At 40.2% G+C, this 18,895-nt stretch overlaps 1 protein-coding gene across 3 annotated transcripts in view; it reads right to left on the minus strand.

Annotated features, from left to right (window-relative positions):
* Positions 1–18,590, minus strand: part of LOC126273090 (protein l(2)37Cc) — a 30,239-nt gene extending 11,649 nt beyond the window's left edge. The window contains exons 1-4 of one of the 3 annotated variants that reach the window (XM_049976516.1): positions 18,474–18,496; positions 18,246–18,365; positions 18,071–18,171; positions 8,127–8,288 (exon numbers count right to left, since the gene is read on the minus strand). In XM_049976516.1, coding sequence (XP_049832473.1) covers positions 8,127–8,288; positions 18,071–18,158 — 250 coding nt within the window. In that variant the 5' untranslated portion in view covers positions 18,159–18,171; positions 18,246–18,365; positions 18,474–18,496. Of the gene's footprint in view, positions 1–8,126; positions 8,289–18,070; positions 18,172–18,245; positions 18,366–18,473 lie in introns of all 3 variants that reach the window. The other 2 variants (XM_049976515.1, XM_049976514.1) reach the window with 2 other exon arrangements.
* Between the last annotated feature and the right edge of the window lie 305 nt (positions 18,591–18,895).

The raw sequence follows: 18,895 nt of genomic DNA on the forward strand, positions 1-18,895 counted from the left end.
AGTGTCAGATGGGGTAATATTAACAAAACTTTGCAGTTTACTGATATAAAGAACCATTTGCAAACACTGTCAGTTCAGTAACCACTTGAAACTGGTATTTGAGAAAAGAGCTCTTTGGTCACATACTTTCGGCAAGAATGCTGTACTTATTATGTACACAGAAATGAAATGAGAAGTTACTTTTAGAATTAGATGTGATGAATTACTTCCATGATGTCTCACACAAATAAGTCAGACTGGCAACTGTCTTTATCCAATGGTGAGATTGAAAATCTCAAAAGTATATAACAAACAACTAGTACTAGGACAACTACAGACACACTGAAGCAATTCTTCAATAATATGCATAACTGTTGCAATATAGAGGACATCTGTCAAATGAAGCCCTGGTTTTAGACATTTCAGGCTTTAATTTTAACAACTGAATAATTTCTTACACTAATTTCCTGCCTGTGTTGTGTTTAATGTAGACTTTGTACCATGCTGCTATATGGCAACAATTTACTAAGATGTCTTTTTTTTTTTTTTCTTTTTAAGTTGGGAAGTTCACATTTTTAATGAAAATAAAGACCTCAATAGCTCCCAGTGAATATAACAACTGAAAGTATAATTTGTCTGCAAAAATGGCTACTGCAGTTTAGCACCGCGAACTAAGTCGATACAGTGGGTACATGTCATAAAGTCGTCATCTGTGAACCCGTGACTTTACCAGTGTGCATCCACACTCACGCGTGAGTCACAGGTTGCACACTAGCAAATATTTTGTCAGGACACCTCTAGTTACCTTCTGGCTGAGTAGTCTCCTCAGAGTTGTTAAAAGCACTTGGAGCAAGATTACTGGATATCTGAAAGACAAACTGTTCCTCCACTGTACCTAACAGTGGCCTCTGATGTTAAATATCCCGTTATTAAAATGAATTTTCTTGCTATTGCCAGTCTCCATTAATATCCCCATTGATTCTGTCAATATCAGCTTTTTTTTTTTTTTGCAGCCCAAATAACAAAACTCATTTACTACTAACAGGGACCTGTATTCTAATTAATGTCTTAAGCATAATACGATTAAATATGATTACATTCAACAACCCCGTCCCGAATAATGATAAAGTTTACAAAACATTGTAAAAAACCAGTATAGGCAAGTGAAAATTATCAATTTTTGAAAACATAATGCATCTGGAGAGAGGAAAAATCTATTACCAATCAGTGGCAGGAAGAAATTTTTCAATCTTTTGAAGCCAGTGGCTGCTCCTACTGGCAGAAGGGTTGGAGGGGGAAGGAAGAAGAGTGAAGGAAAATAAATGGCGATGTTTAGGAAATTCGGAGTGTTTGGGAAAGTCACCCTGAATCCCAGGCCAAGTGAGGCTTACTGGATGTATGAGAAGGAAAGACTGATTGTTGGGGATTGTGCTGGATGAGATTTGAAAACCTGAGAGCTTAATGGTGGAGGATAGTGCAATACAGAGATTATTAATGCAACATCATGCACTAGTTAATAAGAGTGGAAAGCTATGTGCACGGTTTGTGGCAGAAATTAAGGTGATGGTGAGCGGAGCTGGGGAAAGACAGGTCAGGTAATAAAAGATACAGAAAACCAAAAGGGAATGAAGAAAAGAATACTGACACTGAAGAAATTAGCTTTAATTAAAGCCAGGTGGATGGTGAGAACTAAGGACACACAATGCCAGTTCCCACCTGCAGAGTTGTGAAAAAGTGGTGTCTGGGAGAAGAATGCAGATGGCATATGTAATGAAACAAGCACCGAGTCCATGGTTGTTATGCTGGAGAGGATATTGTGTGTTGTCAGTATAAACCCTCTGCCTATGCTTGTTCATCCTAATTGATAACTTGGTGGCAGTTGTGCCAATGTAGAAAAATCACACTGTTTACATAACAGCATACACAACACATCTCGTTTCCCTTTCATAGTATAAGTTTTGCCAGTTACAGGGTAGAGGTGGTGGTGAGAGGATACACAGGGTAAGTCTTACAGAAGGAATGGTTACAGGGAGAGGAGCCAAAGCGTAGGGAAGTGGGAGCAAAGGAGAACAGATTTTGACAAAGAGATTGTGGAGGTTATATGGGTGACCAAAAGCTATTTTACGTGTGGTGAGCAAAATGCTGGACAGAACGGATGTAATTTCAGGGCATGATTTTCGGATGTAATAGCCTCATCAAAGTAGCTCATAAATACATTCAAGATCAGGATAATACTGTGTGATACCATGTGTACTCCAAAGTTGTTTTTTGGAGGTGTCAACAGTATCAGTACTGGATGTGAAGGCCCCAGAAATCTGCTTTTGAACTACGATGATGGGATAATTACGTCCACTGAAGGCTGAAGTGAGAATAGTGGTGTATTGATGTAAAGAGTCTGCATCTGAACAAATATGTTTGTATCACATGCCATGGCTGTGTGGGAGGGAACATCTGCCATGGAAAGTATGTCAACTGTCAAAATGTATGTCTTGTTGTTTGTTACTAGGTTTAACGTGAACAGAAGCGTATAACTGACCTTCGGTGAGGACGAGTTTAACATCAAAGAAAGTGGCATAGGATTCAGAATAAGACCATACAAAATTTAACAGAAGAACGTATAGAGATTCATAGAATTTTAACAGCTTAGCCTCATCATGGTCCGCTACTTGTGATCTCGTGGTAGTGTTCTCGCTTCCCGAGCACGGGGTCCCGGGTTTGATTCCCCGTGGGGTCATGGATTTTCGCCTGCCCCCAGATGACTGGGTGTTGTTGTGTCGTCTTCATCATCACCATTCATCCCCATTACGGTCGGAGGAAGGCAACAGCAAACCACCTCCATTAGGACCTTGCCTAGTACAGTGGTGCAGGTCTCCCGCATTGTTCCCCTACGCTCTGTCAAGAAGCATGGGACTTCATTTCCATTTTTCCCAGCATCACCATGAGGCTATATGGCAAAGATGTCATCAATGTATCTAAACCAAACCAGGGGCTGAATCCTTACGGATCCCAAGAAATCTTCCTCCAAGTGACCTATGAAAAGGGTGGCATAGGAAAGAGACATCCTGGTTCCCATGGTTGCATTCCTCAGAGATAAAGTAGTTGTTGGTAAGCATAGATTTAAGGTGAGCAGGAAGGACATCATAGGTACAGAATCAGGTGGGTGCTGATTGAGAAAATGTTAGCAGCAGACAGACCAGCACATGGAAGATGTTGGTATAATTGGAGTAGTAGTAGTAGTAGTAGTAGTAGTAGTAGTAGTAGTGGAGGGGTTTTGGGCGCACGACGGCAAGGTCTTCAGCACCCGTTCAGTAACATTGTGAGACGGGTGTCAAGAAAAATCCCAGAACAAGAATATAAAACGAAACAGAAAACATGGATAACAATTGTTGAAAAACGTGCTCACCCACACCAAAGTGTGGGATGAAGCAGAGCGTCAGCAGTAAAACATGGACAACACAGGAAGCAATTGTTAGAGGGAGCTAAAACAATGTAGCAGATGGAAGTGTCTGGCTGACCGCAAGGAAAAAAGGGGAGGAGTCAGCCACTCTGCAATACACTAAAACCTCCAGCCTAAAAGTTTAGGCCAGAGTCCAGACACATCACAAAACTTAAAAACCCTAGACACACACATCTCATCATTAGCTAACACAGAAGGCAGATCCCCATCAACTTGTGCTTCTGCCCGTGCATCGCGGTATAAAATGCAGTCTGTTAAAATGTGCCGGACAGAGATGTGCACACCACAAGCATCACAAAACGGAGGATCCTCCCGTCGTAATAAAAAGCTGTGTGTGAGAGGACAGTGCCCGATCCGAAAACGTGTGAGGGCCACCTCCTCCCGCCTGAGCAACCGGCAGGAGGAACGCCACGGCCGAGTGGTTGACTTTATCAACCAAAGTTTATTGGCCGTCACCGCCAGCCATTCGTCCTCCCACAACTCCTTGCACTTCCTGTGGAGTGCAGTGATGACTGACTGCAAGGGAATAGGACACTGGACCACATTCTGCTCTCTGCAGGCCTCCTTGGCAGCCCGATCGGCCTGTTCATTGCCCCATATGCCGACATGACCAGGCACCCAGCAGAAGGATACTTCTGTACCCTGCCGTTGGAGCAAGTACAGTTGGTCATGTATCAGCTGGACCACCACCTCAGTCGGGTACAGGTTCTGCAGTGATTGTAAGGCACTAAAAGAGTCGGAGCAGAGAAGAAATTGATCGCCCCAAACACGATTCATCTGCTCCAGTGCCTTCAGGATTGCGTGGAGCTCCGCTGTGAAAACTGTGTATTCAGCAGGGGGGCGAATCCGGGTAACTTGATCAGGGAACACTACAGAACAGCCAAGGAAATTCTTCTGTTTGGAGCCATCAGTGTAAACGACAGTGAAACCGTGATGCACATCTAAAATGTTAAAAAACAGAGATTGGAATGTAAAATCTGGTGTGTGATCTTTCTTAAAATTAGTCAAATCTAAAATAAGTTTGGGTCTGCGGAAGAGCCAAGGTGGAGATCTGCTCCAATTGGAGGTGGCATCAATGGTAACAAGCAGATGTATGGTGAGAGTGGAACAGGCACCGAGCAGCGATAGAAATACACCGTTTGTTGCAATATGCTTGGGACAACAGTACATTTCAGGTGGACAAACTTTCGAAATTGCAGTAGTTACAATTTTCAACAACAGATGGCGCTGCAAGTGATGTGAGAGATATAGAAGACAACACAGTCTGTGGGTGCGGCATTCTGTACGTCGTCTTTCTGCTGTAAGCGTGCGCTGTTCACAACGTACAAGTGTGCTGTGGACAACATGGTTTATTCCTTAGAACAGAGGATTTTTCTGGTGTTGGAATTCCACCGCCTAGAACACAGTGTTGTTGCTACAAGACGAAGTTTTCAACGGAGGTTTAATGTAACCAAAGGACCGAAAAGCGATACAATAAAGGATCTGTTTGAAAAATTTCAACGGACTGGGAACGTGACGGATGAACGTGCTGGAAAGGTAGGGCGACCGCGTACGGCAACCACAGAGGGCAACACGCAGTAGGTGATCCAACAGCGGCCTCGGGTTTCCGTTCGCCGTGTTGCAGCTGCGGTCCAAATAATGCCAACGTCCACGTATCGTCTCATGCGCCAGAGTTTACACCTCTATCCATACGCGGCAACCCCTCAGCGCCGCTACCATTGCTGCACGAGAGACATTCACTAACAATATAGTGCACAGGATTGATGACGGCAATATGCATGTGGGCAGCATTTGGTTTACTGACGAAGCTTATTTTTACCTGGACGGCTTCGTCAATAAACAGAACTGGCGCATATGGGGAACCGAAAAGCTCCATGTTGCAGTCCCATCGTCCCTGCATCCTCAAAAAGTACTGGCCTGGGCCGCCATTTCTTCCAAAGGAATCATTGGCCCATTTTTCAGACCCGAAACTATTACTGCATCACGCTATCTGGACATTCTTCGTGAATCTGTGGCGGTACAAACTGCCTTAGACGACACTGCGAACACCTTGTGGTTTATGCAAGATGGTGCCCGGCCACATCGCACGGCCGACGTCTTTAATTTCCTGAATGAATATTTCTATGATCGTGTGATTGCTTTGGGCTATCCGAAACATACAGGAGGCGGCGTGAATTGGCCTCCCTATTCGCCAGACATGAACCCCTGTGACTTCTTTCTGTGGGGACACTTGAAAGACCAGGTGTACCGCCAGAATCCAGAAACAATTGAACAGCTGAAGCAGTACATCTCATCTGCATGTGAAGCCATTCCGCCAGACACGTTGTCAAAGGTTTTGGGTAATTTCATTCAGAGACTACGCCATATTATTGCTACGCATGGTGGATATGTGGAAAATATCGTACTATAGAGTTTCCCAGACCGCAGCGCCATCTGTTGTTGACAACTGTAACTACTGTAATTTCGAAAGCTTGTCGTCCTGAAAATGTACTGTTGTCCCAAGCATATTGCAACAAACGTATTTCTATCGCTGCTCGTTTAGTTTTTATTGCCGTTTCAAATATACCGGTCATTTTTGAAACACCCTGTAGGAGGGAAGTCTTTGTGCTTTAGGTTGATGGTGTTGACAAGCTAAGGCAGATATATGTTTGGTGGGTGGTCTGAAGCCAGCAATATGGGACAACTAGGGTGACTGGGTATCTGGATCTTAGGAAGAAGATAAAAGGTAGGGGTGCATGGTTTCCGTGAGGTAAGGTAAGAATTTTATGAATTGGAGTGTTGGTCCTTGTGGGTGACCTGCTGGGGGATCCTGCTCCATGAGATCTACAGTGGTCTGCAGATTCCAAGACAGAAAAATGGTTGATGGTGCACACCGGTGACACAGAGGTCATCCAAGTGAGGGTATCACGCATCGACACCATTGAAGGAGATCTCCGAGACTGCGAAGGAGAAGACCATTTAGCTTTGATTCCTTGGAGCCTTTGCAATTGGCAGGTGATGATTCAGATGTTTGTTGACTAGAGGGATGTAAAAAGTGTTTCTGGGTCTATTCCTGTCCTTTCTGCCCTCTTGGTTGTGTAACAGGTGATTCCACCAAGTGAGGCAAAAATTTGGTGGCTTATTGCACAGCTGGAGGAGGAGACAGGGATGCTACTGTGACACGGGGCAATTTTACAACCGTGGTGCTGGATTTGAAGTCGCACATCCGCGTGACCAAGTCCTTCATGGAGCGAGATGATGCAAGAACGGTACTATAAGTGCCGGATGGTAAAATTCATAGTTCTCAATTAATCAACAACTTGCGAGTGACAGGGTAAGGCATATTTCCTTCACATGTATCTGCTGCACGACACACTCACTGAGATGCTCAGTAAAGTCTCGGGAGGAGGCTGCATACTAAATGTTACATATTATGATGGGTGTCGACAGGACATTTGAGTGTCATCGTAACGATGACACTGGTAGCAGCGCACTGTGTTCGGAACATACTAACTTCACAGCCTGCTTTGATCTTTGATGGAAGCACTACTCTGCCAAACATGAGAAAAAGAGTGTGTGGTTACTTAGGATGCATCTACCTTTTTCATAACCCGATAGACTGCAGTGATGCCCTGATTAGAGAGGTAAGTTTGGTTTTCTGCCTCGGTCAGACCACTGAATGGCCTAGTGTAAAAAACACCATGCAAAGAATTTGGCGTTCGATGGGCCTCGACATGAATAGGATAGCTGCGGAGGAGTCAAGCTGCAAGCAGTTGTTGTGCTTGAGGAGAATCAGAATGTGTCTCCAAAAGCAAAATGCCATTGTGTAAACGAGAGCAGGATTTCACAGGGTATTTCTGAATAATAAATGGATTAATCACAGCAAAGGACTGACCGTCTTTAGTATGTAAAAACACGATGAACTGCTGGGCAGCTGGGAATGTCTTTGAATCAATAGCCTCATTCCTTTTACATACAGTAGACACAGACTGCAAAGATGATGATTGGATCATTGTGAGAAAATCCTCCATGACTGCCAGCATCTCCGATGGTGTGCTGCTTCCAACTGGGGGCCCTCCCTCAGAGAGGGGTTCACCCATCTTAGGTGACTGTTCACACCTCAGGTCACACTTCCTGAACACCTGGTGGAGGTACCAGCTGGCAATTTGGGAAGGTAAGAGTTCGGGCAATCATGCCTCCCTGGGCATGGTCTGTACCAGGGGGTATGTGCGAACCCTACCTGTCGACCCGCGGCTGGGAATAATGCATTACCCAGTCACCTGCTAAGCATTAGGCGTGAGCCAGCCTGCATGAGCACACAGGGAGCATGAAGAAAGAGAGGAGCCTCAAATGCCAAAGCGGAGGAAGAACAGGAGAAGAACAATGAACGAAGAAACAGTGGAGGGACTGTTCTGATATCAGGCTACTGAAAATTCAGGACATATTCCCAAAAATATCCCCATGTGCCCCAAGGGAGAGGAAAAAGAATAGCAGGAGGATAGACATGCAGCATGGAAGGGGAAGAGTGCTGCAAAGGCTTGGGGTCCCACAGTAACCAATAACAAATTCCAAAGAGTGGTGAACCCCATGGGGGGACTTACTTGGTCTGATAACACATGACACTTTAATCAGCTGTAAGGAGTGAATTTCCAAACGCCCTGAACGTATTTCTCTACTTACATGAACAAATTTTATACATGCAAAACATTACCTTTGCTTCCTGTGATAACAGGCACATTCCTTGGTCTTGAACGTATGTCAAAAATTATTGGTCTTTGTATCCAAGGTATGAAAAAATGGGTTCCCTCGCCCACCACCTGGTTCTTTACACCAGCAAATCTGTCAAATATAACAGCCCTGTGGCCACCATCCACTGTGAACAGATAGCAATTATGATCTTAATGACAAGAATGAAGTTATGCAAAATACTTCAATACAACAAAAGTAAAAAATACATTGTAACAGAACAAATACTATATAAAAACTAATCCTCTGTGGAAAAAATTGTAATAAGACATTAAAACACTTTAAAACTGTCACTGTCACTAAAAAAATATAAAAAAAAATACGAGCTTGAGCTGGGGAAAAAACTGGTCATGCACTTTTAAGGAATCGTCCTTTAATTTACTGTGATTTAGGGAAAACACAGAAAACCTAAATCTAAATGGATGGACAATGCTTTAAACCATCATCATCTTAATTAGAAGGTCAGTGCCATAGCACTGCACCCTCTCTCTTATCTGAAATGAACAGGAATGAGAAAACCATATCTTAAAACAAAGTAATCCATTAGTGGCAGAAACTAAAATTTGGTAGTCAATTTTAGCTCCAATCAAATTATAAGGAATTAGTATTAGGATCCACTGTTTAGCTTTTGTAGACAATCTGGTTTCTAAGGGGGAGAGGAACAACAGAAAGAGTATGTCTCCAATTCTTATTCGAAATGGGAAAAAAGCACAAGCAACAAGTTGGCACACAAATTTCTAGACACTAAATGTAGAAAATTCTGGAGTGTTTCTCAGGTCAAATGTGTAGGTGAAAATATTAAAAACACACACACACACACACACACACACACACACACACACACACACCTGGAACTCGCTGGTTATGAAATTTATTGGAAAAAAAAAATAAAAAAAATTGAAACAACTTTTCGATTTAAATGTGAGGTTTACAATAGGAATACAGAAAACAGAGGCAGTCAACAAGCCACCGTGGCTTTATGGGATTAAAACACACACACACACACACACACACACACACACACACACACACACACACACACACACACAGAATCAGAAACATTTTAGTCCAAAATACAACATGGAAGAAACACAGCCAAAGTTCTACTGGGGTTATGTCAATCAAATTAACTTGGAAAGTTATAGAGTTCTACAAACCTTACAGTTATGCTAAAATTCAACTTGTGACTGGCCAATTAGCCAAACCAAAAAATATAAGAGGACCAAAACCACGTGGTCTAAGGATAGAACAGAACACATTCTGAGAGAGTAATATGGAAACAAAACACGTCCAAAAGAAAACTGTGTGAAATAACAGACTGTCATATTTAACAAATGTGACATGCAAGTGTTCAAACGAAATGAACTAAAATTTCACAGTTGGATTTCATTCCCATTTTTACAAAGTCAACAGACTTGTAGATCAAAATCCAGATAGATAAAAATAAAGAGATGGCTTGGATGTAGGCGTTGAGTTTATAGAGGAAAGAGCAGAGATTGTTTTTCCTACATGTAGTTCACGAAGAGACAGCATACCTGAAGAAACTTGTAGAACCCCTATTTTGCCACAATGAGACCACTGTCAAGACAAGAGGTTGTATTACACAGTGTATGTTAAATGAGCAGCCCGTTTGGCCTATGTATGCGGAAGGATACTCACTACACTGGATGCGATATATGCACAATTGTGCATAGAAATTGTTTTCTTTGGTTTTGTGGTGCTTCAATAGGTCCCCGACCTTATTGGATGTGTAGAAGGTGGGTATAATCCCCTCTTTTCTAAGCCATTTGTCAGTCCTGTCAGATATAACATGTACATGTGGGATCCTGAATGAAACCCGTTATGGAATAAAAGCTACATAAGAGGAGAGGACAGCTTCAACTTTACAGACGCATGGAAAAAGGAAAGGGAGAACTTAAGTCCGTAATTATTAACTTATTATTGACCCCACAGAAGCAGTAAAAGGCTTTGACTTTGCTCTCAAAAACTGGGTTAAGCTCAACCGTATCTGAAGTGGCCACACTAGATGCAAGGTCGCGTTCTATGGGGATTCCTAGATAACCCAAGCTGTGACTGGAGCACCTGAGGAAACTCTGGACCACATCACAAAAATTAGTCCTACTATGAGATTCAGTGAATCAGAAGAGAACTTCATAGAAGCCACACCTCGACCTACAAAGTGGATCCAAGACCTGGACATCAATGTGTAACCAACAGCTTCAAGCCTCAAATGATAAATATCATATTTCTGTGTATCATATCATGTTGACCACTTGCATGTATAAGAAATATTTTATTCACTAGTTCATTATATATATATTCCTTTGCATTGTTCAAAATGGCTCTGAGCACTATGGGACTTAACTTCTGAGGTCATCAGTCCCCTAGAACTTAGAACCAACCATGTGAAGGATTATAACCATTCCATATCAAATATAAACACAAATTGCAGCATACTACATATTCAGCATAAGGGCCCAGTTTTAACATTTTAGAAGAAACAGAAATTACCTGCAACATTTGACGCAATCCACTGGGCGTTTTGAATGAGGACACTGTGCTTAAGCACACAGTCCTGCTGAATAACTTTTCTTTTTTGAAACAACATCATCCAGCCTCATTTCCATCTCTTTGTTGTTTCTGATTATTGTACACCAGATGTGTATTTCTTAACTCGGTTGCTGTTTTATGCCATTACTTTTGTGGTTCTTATTAGGCTTAACAAATGTACGCCATATGCCTGTCTCCTATAAAGAGTTCTGTAAGGTCCTCCAGTTTATTATACACAGCTGTAAAATGTCCACTTTTAGTAGAAGTTTGCCCTTTTTTCATTTTTTATCCAATGACTATGGAGCATTATTGTGCTGCATCACTGTGTGTCCTCACTAATTTAAGATCTAATAGTCTTTCATGATGTAAAATTTGCCTCGGGTCTTTTTTCTGTAAGCATTGGTTCGTTGTTGACTATTAGTTAGCAGGTTTTAAACTGACCCCACTTTAAATATGTCCCTTTAGTGCTAGGAAGAGTAAAATTTTGGTCTGGTGATCTTAAATGTAAAGGCAAAGTGACGCCACATGCCCAAATGGTACTGCATGCTCTTGTATCCACTTCTGTGTGTGTTTAATATCAATCATTATTGTTCTCACACACAGGAAGTACCATAACTTCAGTTTTTTCAAACAATTCACTGTAAATAACTATCACATTTTTTTTAAAAAGCAGCTTTAGACACATGGCATTGCAGTTATCTCTGATAACCAATTCCCATCATTAAGAGAAACACCCAAGAATGGGCAGTGAGTGAAGATATATGTTAACTGCTTGAATATCATAAGCAGATTAAAGCAAAACATTTATCTCAGATAAAACCGAAGATGTACGAGAAAGACTTTCTATACAAAGTGTCCCATTTGTCTTGACCACCCTAAATAACTGTTTGTCCAGATGCAAATTACAAAATGTTTCAAGCAAATGTCCTTTAGCCATCAGGGGGACATCAATCAGCATGATTGCCTTTCTTGTAGTTTTTTTTTTTTAATACAAAGATATGAACAGCAGTATGACTCTTTAAATGGCACACTGTATTTTTTATTCGGTAATTATTTCCTCTCCTAAAGACCTATTCAAAAATGTATCACAGTGTACCATTCACTGAAACACAACATGATTAATTACATAACACAACATTGACTTTGAGCTGGGGATCACAAACTTGTCCACTTGCTACAGTTGTCAGAAAAGAAATGAAAACAAAGTAAAAACATAACATACAATTGACTTTGACTACTGTACTATTACCCAGGAGTAGAACATTCAAAGGCGCTCAAAGTGGTGACCCTAGACACCGATACACTAGTGCACTCATTGAATTAAAGAATTATTTACTGCTTCCAGTGTTGCCTACTGAAGAGAATTACAAGCAAGCACAATATGTTACTGCATATCATCTGGAGTTGTTGGAATACAGAGATAAACAACGTCTTTAATGCATTCCCAAAGAAAAAAGTCCAGAGGATTTAAATCAGGCCAAGTAACTGTTCCTCCCCAACCAATCCATCTAGCAGGATACCTTCGGTATAAAACACGACATGCACGCAAGGCATTATGTGCTGGACATCCATCGAATTGATACCACATAAGCATTCTGGTTCTTAGTGGCACTTCATGCAGAAGAGGAGGAAGAATTCGTTTCAGGAAGTTGCATACACTGTGCCATTTAGACTACCATTGATTAAATAAAAGTCAATAGTTTTAGTACCAAGTATCCCACACCAGACATTAACTCTCCATCGACACTGACTACACTATTGTGGGTTGCGCTGGACCAATAATGGATGTTCCTTGTATTTACCTGTCCTTTGTTTGAGAAGAAACATTCATTGGTAAATAGAACATTGGAAAAGCAGTTCAGGTTGGTGAGGGTTCGCTGCTGTGCCCACTGACAGAACTGTACACGATTCTGGAAATCATTCCCATGCAATTCTTGATGTAGGTGTACATGGTAAGGCTGGAACTGGTGACATGTAAAAATACGATGTACACTGGTTTTAGGAATGCCAATTTCATGTTCAAGTTGTCATGTGCTCACATATGGATTCATAGCAACGGAAGCGAGAACAGTAACTTCGACAGCTTCATCTGTGCGAGTGTTACGATGATTGCGCTGTCGTGGGTTGAAACTTCAACTTCCCGTTTCCTGAAGCATCGGAACAAGACGAGAAAACATCCGTCAGGAAGGTGAGTTCTTGTCAGGATATCGCTCTCTGTACAGTTTCGCTGCCTGTGTAGCATTTCGCCTACCTTCAACAACAATAAAAGAAATGTTGGTCGATGCAGTTTGTAGGAAGGACAGCCTTTACTGTATGTCTACTCTACACAACAGTGTTTAAAAGGACTAAACTACTATACTAAATGCACCTGTCCATAAGATAACAGTATTGCAATTACTGTTCTCCTAACTTACATTCCCCATAGATGAGTAGCATTTCTACCTTCTCTTCGCTGGTGTACATTCTACTCGCACAACTCTTCAACTGACGATGGTTGACAGAATGAGTTCTACTTATGTTTACATTTGTCCCCTGTGAATGTCAGCACGTGGAAGTGTTCCATTACCCTAAGTACCTGCACTAAGTGCTGGGAGAGTCAACATCAATGTTGTGTTTTGTAATTAATAATGTTGTGTTTCAGTGAATGGTACATTGTGATATATTTTTGAATAGGTCTTCAGGAGAGAAAATTAATTACCGAATAAAAAAATACAGTGTGCCATTTAAAAAAAAGTCATATTGCTGTTCATGCCTTTGTAAAAAACAAAGCTACAACAAAGGCAATAATACTGATTGATGTCCCCATGATGACTAAAGAACTTTTGCTTGAAACATTTTGTAATTTGCATCTGGACAAACAGTTATTTAGGGTGGTCAAGATAAATGGCACACCTGGCATACTGCACTTTAAGGAGTTTTACAACAAAAATTGCATCCAAAATTCAGATGCGTTACTTGTAATTAACAAAAAATGTGTAGTGTTTGATTTAAAATTCCCACAAGTCGTAAAAATGGCCATATATTCACTGCCGCGGAAACCTACACCTATCTTACAACACTGGATTCAACTGGCAGCAGCAGTGCATTGATGCAATGAACTTGAGTTGCAGGGGTTCACAAGCTTGCTAACACAGACCCCCCCCCTCCCCCCCCCCCCCCCCCAAAAAAATCACATACTCATAACACTGTCTAGCCTATGATACATCATTACAGTCTATGGCGTCAATGAACTTGAATTGAAATCGATTTGTCTTATCGGTAACGGTACAATGTTTTTGTTAGAAGCTAGTTTCATAATGGAGAAAATAAAAGGTATTCATACGATGTGGACAACAAATTGAAAGTAATAACGTGCAGATGAACATGGAAACAGAGTAGTTGAGAAGCATTTTGGCCTTCATCCACAGATAAGCCATTCACAATTGGTGGGCTATTAAAGAGGAACTGAAACAAATGAGGAAGACTAAATGTGCAAATAGAGGAAAGAATGCAAAATGGCCAAAACTAGAAGATGATGTATTGAAATGGATTCAAGGACTCCATCAAAATATCACTGGAAATAATACAAAAATGATTCAAATACACACTCATAAGCTAGTGCTACAATGAAACTTAAGAGGCTTTAAGGGTGGAATTGGACGCTGCTATAAGTTTATGAAGTATCATGGACTTAGTACCGAAACCAAAACAAAAATATCCCAGAAAATGCAACATGGGTACAAAGAGAAAATATTATCTTTCCATCACTTTATTATTCAGCATAAAAAGAAAACCACAGTGGAACAAAACCAAATAGTGAAAATGGACAAAATCCCTCTGACATTTGGTGTGCTCAGTAACAGAAGTGTTGCCATGAAAGGTGCTAAAACTGTAACTATAACAACAACTGGACATGAAAAAATGCACTACACTGTTCTTTCATATTGTGCTGACACTACTAAATTCAATACAATGATCATTTTCAGGTGCAAAACAATGCCAAAACCTGTTGAAATACAACCACGTGTTGTTCATGTACATGACAAGGGTTGGATGGACGAGGCTGTTATGAAATTATAGATTAACAAAGTGTGAGAGAGAAGGAAATGTGCCTTATTGACGAAGGGTTCTCTTCTTGTGCTATATCTGTTTAGTATCCACTTGAAAAATTCTGTGAAAGAGAAACTGTGACAGGGAAATGTAAAGCTTGCTATTGTTCCAGGAGGACTTACTTTACGATTGCAACCTCTTGGTGTCTTCACAGTTAAACCACTCATGGTGTATGTGAGAGAGGAACAAAACAAATGGATGATGGATGAAACCCAACATGAATTCACACCGAAGGAAGCTTTAAAGCTACTTACAATCAGACAAGTGTGTCAGTGGGTAAAACAATTACTGTTAAACTCTTTCAAGAACTGCAGCATAAGAAACGCTCTTGATGGCAGTGAAGACTATTTTATTTATGAAGAGGACAATGATGAGAAGAAAGAGGAAGAAAGTTCAGGGATTTTAAAGGTCAGTTCAGCTTTATAAACTATGAATGTTTTCAGTCTCACTTTGCAATCTAACGATTTTAAAAAAAAGCTTAAAAAGTAGCATCTTATAGTCCACAATAAACGGTATTGCCGAGTCACATTACCCAATGAATTTCACACTATTTTTGGGGGTGTCCGAATATTAAAATTTATTTATATTTCGGCCGAGCCACTTTACTCCATTCAACATGGGCTACTGTGAATCACTGAGGTCAAGGCCAACTGTTTGGTGTGAATAAGCTTTAGGCCTATTTAGCTGCCACAGCAGTGTCTCTTATAAGCATGTCTGTGACTATCATTTCAGCATTTACCTCAGAAATTTACAGAATCCATGAAATACTTAATCTGGACAGCCACACAAGGAACTGAACCAGTTTTTCACAATGTCTTAGCAAGCAGATCCAGGATAAAATTTGGGACTCATTTTTTCTCCCTCGACTCTGGATTAGGTTTTATTCTATGCTCGATTACATAATGTAGGTAAACCCCCTCCTAGTAATAGGAAATGCCATTAATGAAATAATATTTTAGTTTTTCCTGCAAATATAATTTCACAGAACACATAATGTAAAACATTGGCAAATTCACAGAATATCCAAACATATTTTTTGTTGTTTAGCTCAATCTGTAACAACAGTAAGTTTCTCTTTGATTTTTACATATGGAATACACTGTTGCAATACTAAGCCTGCCAGGAAGTAAACCTTGAGTCTATGGTGAAAGTAACTTGATGGTGGTGCTGTCACATCCAAATGCTAATACACAATAACACTGTCGTACAACAATAACTACCCTCAGCAATACTGTGTTTGGGATAAAAGTTATGCAGCGGAACTCCCCCCCCCCCCCCCCATGGCATTTTTGTGGCTTATGTACATTATGTAATATAGATAAAAATATTCTTCAGAGTCTTGTTCATTATCCAATATACATACTATGAATTTATCTTGCAGTTTTAGATTTTGTGACAAAAAGTGTATTAAATGTAGCATTTATATATGGTGTAACAATACACATTAGGCTAAGCTACAACTCAATCTGTTACCAAAACCCTAAGTTGGTATTCCCAATGGTGGCTTTGCCTACCAACATCCAGATTAACACCTTTCCACCTAACCTAGAACTTGAGCTGTGTTCAGCCGGACATCACCACAAGGGGAAGGTTTCAGTGTGATTCAACATCACATTCCAGCCAATTTCTGAAATTTAAATTAATGTTGTCAGAGTTGTACTCAATGTTCATCTGAGTAAATACTCTACACCTGTCTTTAGTGGTTCATTTGTAGGTGGAAATGTTTAATGGCACTGGGAGGAAAACATTACTGAATTCCTGGCCAATGATTCCAGTGTGTCACTGTTATTCCCTGCAAACTCATTATTTCCTTTGCTTTTTTTTGTCAATATGATTCAGTTTTGTTTACAACAGACTCCACTGAAACAACTTAAATTGCTGCATCTCAAAGTGCTCTTTAGCAGATTGGAAGCCTTTAATGTAACATCCTGCATAAGTTTGAGAGGGAAACATCTTTGTCAATGATTTCAAAACTGTTGTTCAATTGCTCTGGTTTGAAGCATTTATCATTATTTAACACACATTTTTTAGTATCAGTATACTGACATATCTATAAGAGCATTCAACTATCATTAAGCTTTTGTACGGAATCTTATTAATGTAGTTTGTCTTAGCAGCACTTCAATACTGCAATGATCACTGTAACATCAACTATCTCTGAAGAGTCCCTTTTCTGCGTTATGGCAAATGTGTCAGCAGTGTGGTACTGATGACATTGTCAGTCATTAAATTTTCTACATTCTAGCTTAGCTATTTCTCAAAGTTAATGTTGAAATTCGGTACCTCAAAAAATTTGTATGCATATTTCTTGTAAATATACACAAAGAAAATGCCAGGTATTCAGGTATTGGGGCTGCCATAGCTTCTCTTTGCTATCTGCTACGCATAACCAATGAATTAACTTTTTTAGGTTAACTGATCATTTTCTTTTTTTAACACATGATCATGCAACATAAATATACTTCTAAGTTATTCATTACAGTTAAGAGAGTAAATCATTTTGTTCCAGTTATGCCACATTCTGAAAGAAAAATGAACAATAGCCTAATGATTAAGTGATAATTGATATGGTTAGGTTATGTAAGGCCACTCTTTAGGATGATAAAACCACCACTGCACTGAATTAATACTCTATACATGCATCATATGATGATCCAAACAAATCATCTAAAAAAGTATTTCAGAGTAACTTAAGAGCGTTCATTTCTATACAACAGCCGGCAAAAACATCAAAAAATAAATAAAATAAAGTTCATAAATACATTACTTACGGTCCTGTTGGAAAAAAATATGACATTCTGCACTAGTTAGTATCATATCTAGCACCTAAACAGCCACCAACCTTCAAAGTATGTTTTGGGATATAATTCGCTTCACAAATTATTATGTAATGTACACATACTTACAAGACATTATATAAGGATAACGATACGCCACTATACAGCTATGTACACAGACCAAACAGTCTCGTGGTTTATCTAAGAATTGTTACTAGCCTCAAAATCAGATTAATCTATTTGTGCTCTGAATTTGGCACAGTTATTTCATTTTTAAAGCAAGCCTAAATTTGGGTGTATTGACCAGACACTGCTTGACGGTCTAGACAATTTACATTAAAAAGTCGAAATAAAATGCATCACGGCTGTGATTAAAATGCAGGCAAACAAAAAAAATAGTTTATGCGTTCAACTGACACACCACACGAGCCGAGCCATGTGAAATGTTTTTCGCTGATGCAACAACAAAAAACACACTACAAATTGTGCTTACCATTGTATAATGCGGAATTAACAACACCGCCAACTACAGCTACTCCCAGACCAATCTGACCGAGCCTGTTAAAAAACTGGGCTGCCATGGTACATTCAAAACTGAAAACAAACAAAACATCTTATATATAAATGATGTTTGCCTATGAACCTAAGTATTTAAGGGGATTACATACTATAACAAATGTTATGACAGCAACTGGACAACAAACTTCCTGATGCAATATCCACTCAACATAGGCCGGTGAGTAGCATAAAATTTTTAACGGTGTAAACTATTGGGTACGGAGGTTGTCCTATGACAATACAACAGGGCTTTATTCCACTTAAATTCACACAAGTGCAATACAACCACAAAAAATGAATATTAAAATTAACTCGTGAACTTTAAAATTTATACATACTCTTTCGGCTATCTACAGTACAAACCTGCTGGTGGTTAGGGCGAAACCAAAGATTACAATGTGAAGATACTACGAAAACTCGGATCATCTATTACTTTGACAGTGCAACGATGATTGGCGCCAATGGTTTGTGAAATCTTCAGTATTAAAGTCGTTAGAAGAGAAACCAGCGACAAATTAAGAAGCGTTTTGGCTTTATGGTATCATTAAAAATTCTTAAGACGTTCAGGCTAAACACTGGAGTAAAGTCCTGCAAAGTGAGGAATGCTTACATATCTTATGCCTGTAAGCTAAAGGCGAATTCACACTCGCCGTAATGCCGCTTCAAAACATTTCACAGTGCATTTACAATGGCAGAATTCACGCAGACTGTCAACGGACACAGCGGACCACCACGTCACATCACGCTATGTCACGTCAAG

This window comes from Schistocerca gregaria, chromosome 5 (genome assembly GCF_023897955.1).
Source record: "Schistocerca gregaria isolate iqSchGreg1 chromosome 5, iqSchGreg1.2, whole genome shotgun sequence".
Taxonomy (NCBI): Eukaryota; Metazoa; Arthropoda; class Insecta; order Orthoptera; family Acrididae; genus Schistocerca; species Schistocerca gregaria.